Below are 13,150 nucleotides of genomic sequence, written 5' to 3' on the forward strand. Positions count from 1 at the left end.
TGTTAAGCGCTCTGATACCTTCGGGTCAAGTTCACACTATTCAAAACTCGACAAATAAATACATTTTGTAGATGTGTGCTTGCATGGTAAATTCACCTACAAAATGACAAAAACATTGGCAAAGTCAATGGGTCCAAAACACACAAGATGATGGACGGAATGTTGCACATTGGCAAAACATTCATCCCCAGTCACAGATCTGGGTTTAATCCATCGTTATTTTGCTCACCACGCCACCCCAGTTCAGACATGGCCATATGCAAATCAGTCTTGACCCTGTGCCTCATGGGAACAGTCCAGCCTGAACTGCCAAGTCATGTCTTCCCTGGACCAGAATCAAGCATCCTAGGACCGGTTTCGGGGTTTCACCCCTCTTCAGCCAGTATAGCTTGACTCCAGTGGCGTAGTGAGCACGGGACCCACGTCTGGGCATACCCTTCCTACATAGGGTGAACAGCAAAACACACAAGATGATGGACGGAATGTTGCACGTTGGCAAAACATTCACACCCAGTCACATATCTGGGTTTAATCCATCGTTATTTTGCTCACCACACCACCCCAGTTCAGACATGGCCATTGTCCAGCGCTTGTTCAGTTGTCTCTGTGTTTGTTTCAGGCATTTTTGTGTCTGCACCCGATCTGGCCACTTTCTTTGCCTATCCTCTACTTTGGGCACTTTGTGTATCTGCACACATTATTAAGACCTAAGGCTTAAGGTTTTTGCATACATGGCTTATACTGTATGGGCAAGCACACTAAGGAACAGACGCAACCAAATAATTTTTAGGTCTGACCTAGAAACAGTATAGCTATTTGGATTCTTATAATAAAAAACCCATCGATATATCATAAACAAAAAATAGAAACACACAGCTACGTACCTAGTGGGGCTTTGGGAAAGCACTCTTCATCCATTGATCTTTTCAGGTGTTTATTTCATTTTGCTTTTGGCTACCACAAGAAAAGACCAGGGAGAAATGTAGCAGCGCACTTCAGTCACTGTTTCTCTTGCTCTGTGAGTGGAGGATTTTTCCTCATCACACATGCACATTCACCTAAAATGAAGTGCACTTCAGTGCCCTGGATGGTAAGCTAGTACTTTACTTTGCCAGTGCTTTTGCTCTTTTCATTCTTTATCCTTTTAAAAAAACAAAAATTACCGTTCTGTACGCCAGTAATTTTAAACATATGCCTGCCATGTTTAGGCAGTGTTTTTTTTTTATTCTTTGCATATTTGTGGTACCTATTTGTTTTAAATATAAAGTAAAAAATAGCCACTATGCCACCCTGCTAAGGTCAACCCTATTAGCTTTGTCAAAGCTTCTTGTATTTGTATCTTGTAACCCAACCTAGCTGTAACATAGCAAATGTCTTTTTAGGTTTTATCTACCAGTCAGTGCAAGCTGTCTGGTTGGAAAACACCTTTTGTAGGCTTACCAAGAACTTACAGTGGACTTACAGCTCTGCCATTGCTTACCGTTGGATGGCTTCATTGTCACTCTCATTTTTTGCTTCTTAGTCGATGGCTTTCCTTGTGCATCTTGTTCTTGTGTTTGTCCCTCCCCCGTAGCACAGACTCTTTACCATTCTTTGGCTTGTATGACTTGTATTCTTCCACTGCTCACTTTTAGAGAACTATTTTATTCTTTTTGCTTAGGCACCTCCTGAGAATACATGGTTTCCAGCTCCTCCCTCATGCACTCTCCACCAGGCTCCATGTTTCTGTCTTCCTCCTGTTGCAAGCTATTTTTCATGCTCTTCTCCCACTGGCAAACTATCCTTCTCCCTCATGCTCCAAATTTTTTTTTTATATGTGGGGGGAATGTAGCAGCACATTTCTGCTGGCCCCTTATCCTTTTACAAAAGTGCTATTGCAGTACTTCTGTTTCATATTGTGCATTTACCAATCCATCTCGGATCAATGAGTTAGAAATAAAATGCGCCCACGTCATTATGTAGGCGTGCACATGTTTTAATGACTCATGTGCATGCACACTTCATTATGCATGCATGAAACTCTACTAAATAACACAACATTGCACCCTTTTTGTGCTTTTTTTCCTATTGGTCATGATGCAAAGTATTATGTTGAAGTTGTAAAATCTAGCCAAAAGACATTGGCAAAGCCTATGGATCCCCAAAGGATAGCCCTGTTGGCTTTGGAAATGCTTGTTTGTTTTGATTTCTAGTTCAAAGATTTCAGTTAAGCCCATTTTCAGTCTGCAATGTGTTCACCTTCGGACCCACTACAGACTGTATCTACATTCCATTTCACATTTTATGGTGGTGATGTGTCTTGGACACTACAATTCAGTATTCTATGGTTTTGACTGTGCCCGATGCGCAATAATTCAATGATAAGGTAGTTTGGCAAAGTGTACCGCAGTCGTTATATGGCAAAGCTTTGGATATGGAACACTATAGTGTAGTATTTTATTGCAATACTGTGTCTTTCTTTGCTACAGTGCAGTGCAGTATTCTTATAGCACCTATGAGGATTTGGACGCCATTATGTATTATTTTATGGTGATGCGCTGTATTTGTTCACTCCATTAGGGTAGTAGCAGCTGGAATTAAGAGAGTTAGGAATGTTTATAATGTCTCTGGAATGTATGTGACCTTTTCTAGCTGCTCTCCCGCTGCCCAGTTTTTTCTTTTATTGCTGCTGTTATATTGTTTAATTGTTAATGTATTTAATCGATGAATATATTATCTACTTGACACTGTAGAGCAGTGGCAGCTGGCATCAACGGGAAGGGGGGGCCACGCGTGCGCGCGCTCATATAAAATGGAAACGTATCAAAATAAACGGGCAGGCGTGCCCGCAAATATAAACTTAAAATATATTAAAAGAAACACTTACCTGACAACAGGACCCCCTGCTCTGGACCTCCTCGCGCTGGATCCCGGCCACAAGGAAACTCTCTTGACCAATCAGGGCGCTGTTCTCACCAGCATGAGAGCAGTGCCCTGATTGGAGGGAGCGGCCTGTTTCTGCGCTCCACAGCACTATGGAAGCCTGCAGCTGCTCTAACCTAGCTGTCTTAAGCTGTGTTAGAGGTTTCAAAGTGAGCATGTCTGGCAGGCCGTCGGAAGACGGCCGGCCAAAAAGACATGCGCACTTTGAAAAATGCCATGCATGCAGCCAACTCTTCTCCCAGTCCGTGCTGCTGTCATTCAGCAGCGACCCTGCCCCCGTCCTGACGCTCATTCAGGACGGGAAGATGTCAGGATGAAAAAAAAAATAGTAATGAATTACCATTTTATTTTTCGCCTTGAGGCTCGGGGGCATTTAGGTGGGGCGACGCTCCTCCGCTCCAACAGAGCAGCCGCCCTATTCATAGCTAACACTATAGTACAGAAGTCATAGCAATGCGGTCTGTTTGGAACGTGATGCTGCTGTATTCCAAGGGTATTACGTTGGCGCACTGTATTACAGCATATCACCCCTTCATCTTCTCCCACCCATTCTCTCCATCATTCTTCTTCTATGGGGGTACCGTCATTCTTGCCCTTTTACTCCGGCTGTACTATTTTCTCCCTTTGCCCTTCTTGACCCTTTTATGTGTCCTTAAAACTCTACTGTTGTGTTGTTGTGACATCTGCCTTCTTGCTCATCTTAACCCTGGTTATAATTTTTGACTCTGTCTGCAGGGAGGACGACCATTGGAAATGCCGTCAAAGACATCATCCTGCAGGGCCCTGGTATCGCCCCAGAGCACTGCTACATCGAGAACCATCGGGGCACCCTGACCCTGTACCCATGCGGCAACGCCTGCGCCATCGACGGCCTTCCGGTGAGGCAACCCACGCGACTGAGCCAAGGTGAGACTGCAAATGAGTACTAACAACTGAGCCATGGTGAGACTGCGCGTGCCACTAACAACGGAGCCACGTCGAGACTGCGCATGTGCACTAACATTGAGCCAAGGTGAGACTCCGCATGTGCGCTAACAACTGAGCCATGGTGAGACTGCGCACGTGTACTAACATTGAGCCAATGTGAGACTGTGACATGCTCATGTACTAACATCTGAGCCAAGGTGAAGCTATGCACATTGCACTAACAATGTGAGACTGCACATGCGCAATGAGCTAAAATGAGATTGCCTGCAAACCGACTGAGCCAAGTTGAACATGCGCATTAAGAACTGGGCCAAGTAAGGCAGCTCGTGTGTACTAAAACTGAACACTTGTAAAATCACAGCCTGCATGTGACTGCACCTACGGACTTACTGTGCTTAGGTGGCACCGCATATGTGCAATAGCAAGTGAGAAAGATGAGACTGCGCATGAATACTAAGAAGTGAGCCAAAATAAAACCACCCATCTGCACTGCACCCCTCAGTCCCCATGGATCTTCGTCTCACCGGGGCTCAGAGAGAGCCCGCCTGATGCGTAACAGTCAGCACTCACCACATCGATAAATGGCTGGATGTGGGAAAATGTGAAGTGGTTTCGTATAACACATTTCCACCTTACGTCTGGTCCCAAACCACTTCCGAAATCTGAGTGCCCACTACGGTTCTGGTTTTTTCGTTGACCGGTGTCAAACAAAAATGTGAATAAAACATGTCCATGTGAGTGCAGCCGCCTGCCCCGGAACACTTTGCTATTTCAATTTGGACAAAAGTAAAGTCAGTGGCCCCAGGACACTGACCTTCTTGGCTTTATACAACGCCACCAATGGGCCCTAGACATGGAGCCTCCTTGCGTGCTGTAGTATAGTCAGCATTCACAGCACATGGTCATGCAGGATAGCTAGTGCTGCTGCAGTACAGTCAGGTACCTGTACCTTTCTAGGACAAATTCCTCTTGACTTTATAGAGTAGAGCCAACGCCTACCAAAACGTTGTTCTTCCTTGTTTTAAGGGTACAGTGATTCGACTGTAAGAAAGAAGCCTTTTGGCTGTATAGTGTATACTAGAGATGGGTGAGCCACTGAAAACTTGAGTCAAATGCCTGACTCTGGCTCAGCTCGAGGTCCTCTTCGAACCTCGAGCCCAAAACGAGCAGAACTTTCACTGAAGGTGATGTGGCCTAGTGGCCAGAGCTGCCAGTCATGCAACATGGAAAAGCACATTCAAATCCTGGCCTTGTCTCAGCATCCTGTAAATTCTGGCAAGTGTCCCTGTATTGAGGGGGAAAAAAGTGTAACGTAGTCTGTGCCTGTGGTGAAGCCTCTTATGTCCTCGGAAAAGGTTCACGCATAAATATGGATTCAGCCCATCACCTGCTTTCTAATTTCACCCTCCAAGAATTAAGGACAAAGCATTGACCTCTGGTTTCAGAATGAAATACCCATTTAGTGACTGAATTGCACAGTGTGAAACTGCAAACTCTGATATCAATCACGACTTCCCAGCTTGACCAAATTGTGTGATCTTAGGCAAATGAGTTAGTTCACAAGCTGCCTTTTTGTTCATTATTAGACATAAGAGCACCTTTGAATACTTGGGTTCAGGATGAGAGGTGTACTAAAAGCTCTTGTGTTTTTATTAATAGCCTATTGCATTGCTTCATCTATAATAAGAATCTAAGCAACATGCAGAGTACACACGACAACTGACTTGCCTCTTTGTTCACTAAGAGCATTGTCCTCAGTGAGGGGACAGGAATGTTTCTCGGTCATGTTTAAAACCTCTCACCTGTAATAGATACCTCTCAATACAGAGATACAGTTGATGTACTAAGGTGAAACGCTTCCTCGTATTAAAGAAATACTCTTTTTTAAGTCTCACCTGGCGTTGCAGCGCAAGCGCCTCTCGCTATGCGACGGCTTCTTGTAATCAATACAGATTCAGAAGCGACTTTAAGCCCCGCCCTTCTTTTCAATTGGCACACTCATTGTTTATGTTAAACGCTGAAGCGCCTTGTCCACTTTTAGGACGGCCCATGTGGACAGCCCAACACCATCTTTTTTAAATTAGTGCATTTAGGGCGACCAGGGTGAAAGATTAAGTGATTTGTCCATAATCAGCAGGAGGTGCCGACGCCGAGGCTCGAACACAGATCCCCAGCTCTCAAGTTGTCAGCTCTAACTGCTGCGCCACAGACAGTCTCTCACTCTGGGAATCCCTGTGTTCGCCGTAAAGGGTCTGCTCTGATGTTTGCCGAGCCGCATCTTTGATTTCTTCCGCGCGGCTCGCAAACACTAATTTTTCGATATTTTACGTTTTTCGTAAGCAGCACAGCACACTGCCTATGCTGCGCTTGTTATTTTAGTAACACACAGAGTCCTCCCCTCACCCTCCTCCAGGTTTCAAAGCATGTCCTTTCAATTTCAAAAAAGCATCTATAGTACTCTGTTCACTACAGAATCTGACTAGCAGCCTGGGAGCCTCACAGCTGTGAGCACCTTACAAGCAACGCGCTGGCTGCATTCAGACATGTACGGGATTACAGCTTCACTCTCTGTTTTCCTGTCTTGTAGAGTGGGAGGGGGGAGCTTTTCTCGAATTTACCCCTGCTTTGCTGGATTCCGTCATGTTTGTTTTTGGGAAGCAGTACCTCCTAGCCCGCGTAACAGATGCCTCGAAGCGTGAGCCTTTGACCATGGCAGTGTCAATGTGTAAAGGTCACAGCACAGTGTCTCGGTGGAGGAAGGAGTAATTTAACTTTACAAGGTAGAGGCGTAGCTTGTCTTGCAGCGTTACCAAAGCCTGCATCCAAGATACCATTTGAGTTGCAGCACAGCTATCTGGCTTGCATTGACACATAGAGTCCTTCCGTCACCCTACTCCAGGTTTCAAAGCACGTCCTTTCAATTTCAAACAAGCATTTGCAATGCACTAGGTCTCACATTTACGTGAGTTTAAGCTATTAGCATTGTAAATGACAATCCCTTTTATTTTATGTTTTAAAAACCAAAACATAAATAAAGGCATTGTCATTTACAATGCCAATAGCTCAAACTCGCGTAAATGCGACATCTATTGCATTGCAAATGCCTATTTTAATTTTGACAACGCCTTATCACTTTCTAACATTGTGTTTGTTGCATGATTTACATGCCAAATATTTTCAGGGCTCGGTTCGTGCATGAGCTCTTAGAGCCAGAGCTGACCTTTGGCTCGGCTCTCCCTGTTAATTTGTTGCCTCGCCCACCTTTAGTTTATACAATACAGTCAGTGGCCCAAGTGACGTGATCTTGACTTTTTGCAGAAGAGTAGTCAATGGCAAGCCTGATGTGCAGGCAGAGTCTCCATGACATTGGACTTCCTGTCTCTAAAGAGTACAGACCCCACGCTTCATGTTGGAGTGTAGGCAATTCCTCTCAGCAGTAAACGGCATAGAGAAATGCCCTAATAACATCAGCCCTTCTGGCTGTCCTCAGTAGTAAAGCCAATCCTCCACCCCACCCCACAAATATCCCCGCACCAGGACTTTCAGACACCAGAGATACCCAAAGTATGCAGCCCTCCTGACCTTTGCATGTGGCCCCCTGATCAATAGCAGCACTGGGCTGCTGTTCACTCCACTCAGCACTAACATTAAAAAGATGTTAAATATACAGGGATGCCTTTATTTAAAGGTTAAGTGAAGTTAAAGGAATACAGTATCTATACTGTCCTGCACCACTTAACTTTAGGAACAGCTTCATTTTCAAAGCCATTTTGCAGCAAAAGTGTAAAAATGTATAGTGTCTTCAAAATTCACAAAAGTGTATTTCATTAACATGCAAAACCAATTCATCTTAGTATATCACATTATATCAGTGCATTGAGAAGTATTTTTGTAAGTAATAGTTTCCAAATATAACATTCATTCTTCCTCCCACACTGACAATAATGCCAAACGTGAACTAAGAGGCAACTCAGTTGTTATGTGCACTCTTAGGTTGTCTCACATTATACATGAACAACATTATAGTTTATTTAATCAAACACAGAACATGGTTTTGTACAGTGCACACCCTGAAGTCATGTATTTTGAAGTCCTCATATAAGTGATAATAAAAGAAAAAGGAGGGAATGTGAAATAAAACAATTGCCTAGGATCACACAATTTGGTAAAGTGGGGAAGCTGGGATTAATCCCCTGTTTTTTTTGTTTCGCAGTGTGCAATTCAGCCACTAGATGTGTATGCTTTGCTTCCCCTATACCAACCTTGCTGCCACCCCTCCCCCCCAACCCCTGGATCACCATCACGCTGGCATCGATGCAGCCCTCTGTCACATCACAGGTCAAACGTTGTGGCCCTTGGGAAAATGTTTGCGAGTATCCATGCTTTATACCGTACACCAGTGGCATAACTAGGCTTTTTGCGGCCTGTGGCGGCCGCTGCCCCGCGCTGCTGCAGGTAAGAGGGGGGGAGGTGGCCGCTGCCCTGAAAACCTGTGCCGCCCGGAGTGGACCACCCCCACCCACTTGCAACACCACTGCCGTACACTCAACATCCTCTTGGTTCACACAGCAGGACAGTCACTGCCCCCTCCAGGAATCCCGGCCATGTTGCCTCAGTCAGCCTTTATGCTGGGCCCTGGGGCACGGTCAATGGGTTGGAAGCCATGAAGCACTCAGCAGTGCAGTACAGGCAATACCCATGAACTTACCGCCCCCCTCACCCAAGAGTATATAAGTATAAAAAAATTCGGGGGGGGCTGATTCTTCAAGCAAAAGGCAGAGTGGAACTGCAGGGGCTCAAAGCAGGGGTGAAAACCATCAAAGCCTCATTAACAAGCAAAAGGTATTTAAAGACCTGTGAAGTGCTCGGGTGCTGCTGTGTGTGTGCCCAGGAAGCTGTCTCATCCCGGGCTGCCACACACCAGGGGGGGGGGAGGGGGTTCTGGTATATATACACAAAGACACACACCTGTCGCCATCGCCTTTATGCAGCGTGATATGTGTGTTTTGAGAGGGGCGGGGCGTAGGTGGAGTGTTGGCCAGAGAAACAGCGCGTTTTGAGAGATAGGTGCAGGGGTGAAGAAGGGAATGTGCATAAGTATGGCAGGAGAAGGAAAGGGGGGGGGGCACGGAAGAGAAATGAGAAGAAGGACAACGATTGGAGTGGTGGAGAGACAGGTGGACATTGGAAGGAGAGTGAAAGGACGAGAGAGGAAAGGGTGCTCTTGTAGAAGAAAAAAGAGGCAGGATGAATGAAGGGGCGTTACAGAAAAGAGAAACACGGGGAAGATGACGCAAAACAAGCAGCCTGTGATGGCGATGGTAAACAGAGCGAAGAGAGAATGGGTTAATAGACGGGAAAGTGGAAACGCGAGAGTGAGAAGGACGGGGGAGTAGCAAAAGCAGAAAGGGTGCGAGTGAGGAGAACGAGATCCCGGTGAAAGAAGGGAAGAGTAAGAAGAAAGTGGCAGGCTACGAAGGAGAGGGAATTGAGAGCTTCTGTGCAGTGGAGGGAGGAGAATGATGGAGAAGTGAAGAGCCTGCGATAGAGGGAGTGCGGGGCCGGAGCAAAGACTAGAGATAAGCCCTGAACGTGGAATGTGATGGGAGGGCGCAGGGCGGGGCCGGGAGGAGAGGGAATGGGAGGCACCGGGAGCTCCCTGTGAGGTCACGGCCTCCCCCCTCCTCGGCACCCAGCCCCCGCGGCTTCTGATTGGCCCAGAAGGACCAGGCTGGCAGGCCTGGGGCCGCCCCCTGAATAGGAGCCGAGGGCCGGGGGACTGAGGGACGGAGGGCGAGCGCCGGGCCCAGCCCGCAAATAACACCGGCCAAAAAAAGCCGGCCCGAAATTAGCCGCAGAGCCTGGAAGCCGGCGCTGGGGAGAGGAGGAGCACGGACCGGGGCGCACCGGAAACGGGGGCACAGAAGCCACCGCTTGGCAGGACAGGAGAACCGACCGAGGCGGCCCTACTCGGTGAGTGAGAGCCGCTCGTGGAAGGTGGCAGTGAGCGCTGAGTGAACATGGGTGCGGGAAGGTATGAGGGGGCAGTAGTGAATGTAGATGGGTAGTGCGAATAGAAGATGCGAGTGTAGGGGTTGACAGTATGAATGAAGGGTAAGAGTGCCAGATTGGGGGTGGTAGTGTGAACGAAGCGTCTAGGTTGTAGTGTAATGGAGATGTGGTGTGAATTAGTGTGGGTGGTGTGAGGGGAGGGTGTGAGGTAGGGAGGGCAGTATGAAAGGACAAGGGTGTAGTGTGAATGAAGGGTGTGATTGATGGCAGAGATAGTTGAGTAATGCGAATGACGGCAGGGGTACTAGTGTGAGTGACGGATGTAAGGGCAGGGCTGGCAGCGAGTGACAGTGTGAGGGTTGGTGACGTAATACAGGAGCAATGGGGTAGTAGTGTGAGTGAAGGGTGGCGTTGTGAGTTGGAGCAGTACTTTTCAGAGCAGGGTGCTTGAAGGGCGGTGGTGAAAGTGTGAGTGGCGATGACTGAAGGTGTGGGTAGTGTGAACTAAGGAAGAGTTGGTAGTGTGAGGCCGGTGGTTAAGTTGCCAGATGACTCCTCTCATAGGGCACTGTGTAACAGTCATCGTTTTTCACTTTTCAAATGACTGTTTTCAGGGGAGTAAGCCCCCATGCCTTAGGTGAAGTGAACCAAAAAAAGAACTCCCAGAGTGCAATAGGTTTTGAAAGAGAATCCTAGGACCGGGAAATGATGCTCCTGATGACAGTCCTTCATCTGGTAATCAAACTGGTGGCTGTACTGTGAGAACTATGTGCTGATAGTCGGGGTGGGAGGGTCAGGTCATGAGATGGTGGTTCAGGGGCAGGTTAACAGCGATGGGTAGCATCAGCGAGGCTAGCGGTGGGCCAGAGCTCTCAAGTTGCTCTGTTAAGTGTGAGGTCAGCTCATTCATTCCAGGTATTTCTGGGATTTGAAGTCATGTTTGTCTTGCTATTAAATCAAGACTACAAGTTGCAAAATACAAATAAAAAAACCTGGTCTGGATGAGTTACTCATGACAGGATCTGGGGTCTCGTTTGACGGTATATGGCAGAGTGAGTTACACGTGTGTGGTAGTGTGGGTTTTGTGAGTTCAGATGGGGGTGTGTGATGGTAGTAGTTTTACGAGGAAGGGCAGTGGTGACGCTGATGATACTAGGGTGGACGTGGCAGTGATTGGAGCGTGAGTGGCTGGGGTCCTCCTATGAGTGAGGGCAGATATGATTGTGTAAGCGAGAGCAGAAGTTGTGGGAATGAGGTTAGAGTGTTGACTGAGTGATGATCGGGTGTTTAGGAGCCTGAGGGCTGTCATGCTGCTAGGAGTGAGGGCAGGGCTCCTAATATGAGTGAAGGCAGATCTGTCTGACTGAGGGCAGAAGGTAGCATGTAAGTGACAGTAAGAGTAGTTGTTTCGATGAAAGAAGTGGTGCGGTTGACGGTAGGGTAACTGGGATTGCAAAGGTTGTGTAAACTGGGTAGGGGTGGTTGACTGAGGTCAGAGACGGTTGCGTGTGTGATGGCAGTGGTGGTAATGTGAATGAGGGCAGGGTTGCTGGTATGAGCCAGGGTAGTTAGGCGATGTGTGAGTGATGGTAGAGGTGGTTGTGTAAGAGATGGCGGGTGGCCTGGTGTAAAGGCAGGAGTACCAGTGTTTTTACTCATTTTATTCCTCTTCCAAAATATCCCCTACCTCCACTCTCTGATTGATCCTGAACCTCTTTTACTATTATGAAATCCCAAATAACCCTGTTTAAACTCTTACTTCCTGTATCCATCCTTTATTCTATCCATCTAAACGACTCACGTGTCTAACACTTCCTATAACAAACTATAATCCCCCCACTAATCCACAACTACTCTACCGTTGGGTTACTGAGTACCGTGCAACTTTCTAAGAAGCGCTTCAATGCCTCGTCAGGGTAGTAAGCGCTATATAAGTGCAATTAAAGTGTGCCTTTATGGCAGTGGTGACTGTGTGTGTGTGTGTGTGTGTGTGTCTGAGGGCATGGGCCAAGTATGACTGGGCATTTCACAAGGGAGCTGTAGTAAATAATCTTCCATGTCTCCACAGTTTTGTAACCTTTTCCTCTGCAGACTAGTGGTACAGACCGGGGCGAGAAAGAAAGGTTATAGTGATATATGTGTGTGGAAGGGGCACTACAGTTAGGTTGGATAGCAGGGAGGGGGCGTGTTTTACCGACTCCCAACAAGCAGTCCTTACTAGGGCCCCAGATGTACCCGTATTCACTCTGTGCTACTGCCCAAAATTCACAGAATGCAGCTATTTACTGTTGCCACTCCCCCTTTACCTGCCACAGGTCTTTCTGTAGAGCTCCCTGGGGGTCCAACTGAGCCCCTCCAGCAAACACAAGTACTGGCAACATCACTGTATCTGGCTTTTATTTATAGAGTCCTGACTGCAATATGTTATTTCTTTTTAAAGCAGGCTGTGGTGAAAAAAATGCTTTATGAGATAAATAAATTGTGTGATGAGTCACTATACTTTTAAAATGTAAAATAATCCCTCATGCGTTCCCATGCAAGCACTTCATATGAGAGGAAATGATGCTCAACAGCCAATAACATAAGTAGAGAGTGTAACATTCCTTGTGATGGAGCAAAAGCACAACCTTTGTATATGTTAAAGAACTGGTCCTTTAGGCAGCGTTGCTGTCCGGCCAGATCAAAAGAATTCAATTTCCAAGAGAGTACTAAATGCAAATCATCTTACTTCTGCATCCCTCTCCCTTCAGAGCACATTTAGGGTGCTAAGTGCTCCTCTCTTGGGGACCAACATGGGGGTCTGAGGAGAATCCTCACAGAGGACCCTGAAGTGCTTTGTTAGGCCCTCTTTAGAGTGCACTTTACAGGGGTTCAAGAACAGCAGCATCTACAAGAGCCCACATCATCCAGAGTAGAACTCCCCTGCCCTTACAGATACTTGGGGGCTCAGGGAGACACGTCACTCAGAAAGCAGAGTTTTATCTCACTCACCAACATTAAGTTGGCGAGCGAGGAAAATCTTGCTCCAGACTACCTCCTGGCGAGATTTCTCAACGCGGGCGGTTGCGGATGGACGCTTCCACTCGCGTTGAGGAAGCTGCCGCTCCAGTAGAACATCAAGCGTCAGAAAGAAGCAACGCCCTTTTGCGCTGCGTGTGGTGCTGTTTGCACAGATTTTACAGCGCGGGACAAACACCCAGCGCTAAAAATCAGCCCGAACGGTGCGACGTAATGCACTTTGCAGCTTGCGGAACTCCGCGTAGAATGGCAGAGTTTTTTTGGTGTCCTC

General features: G+C 47.1%; 1 protein-coding gene across 18 annotated transcripts in view; it reads left to right on the forward strand.

Annotated features, from left to right (window-relative positions):
• The window catches only part of PHLDB1 (pleckstrin homology like domain family B member 1), a 390,210-nt gene that overhangs the window by 137,606 nt on the left and 239,454 nt on the right, over positions 1–13,150 (forward strand). For 15 of the 18 annotated variants that reach the window (XM_085645850.1, XM_085645851.1, XM_085645853.1 and 12 more), the window contains exon 4: positions 3,658–3,828. In XM_085645850.1, coding sequence (XP_085501976.1) covers positions 3,658–3,828 — 171 coding nt within the window. Of the gene's footprint in view, positions 1–3,657; positions 3,829–9,591; positions 9,823–13,150 lie in introns of those variants that run through there. The other 3 variants (XM_085645862.1, XM_085645865.1, XM_085645867.1) reach the window with 2 other exon arrangements.

Source organism: Triturus cristatus, chromosome 3_1 (assembly GCF_964204655.1).
Source record: "Triturus cristatus chromosome 3_1, aTriCri1.1, whole genome shotgun sequence".
In the NCBI taxonomy this organism is placed as follows: Eukaryota; Metazoa; Chordata; class Amphibia; order Caudata; family Salamandridae; genus Triturus; species Triturus cristatus.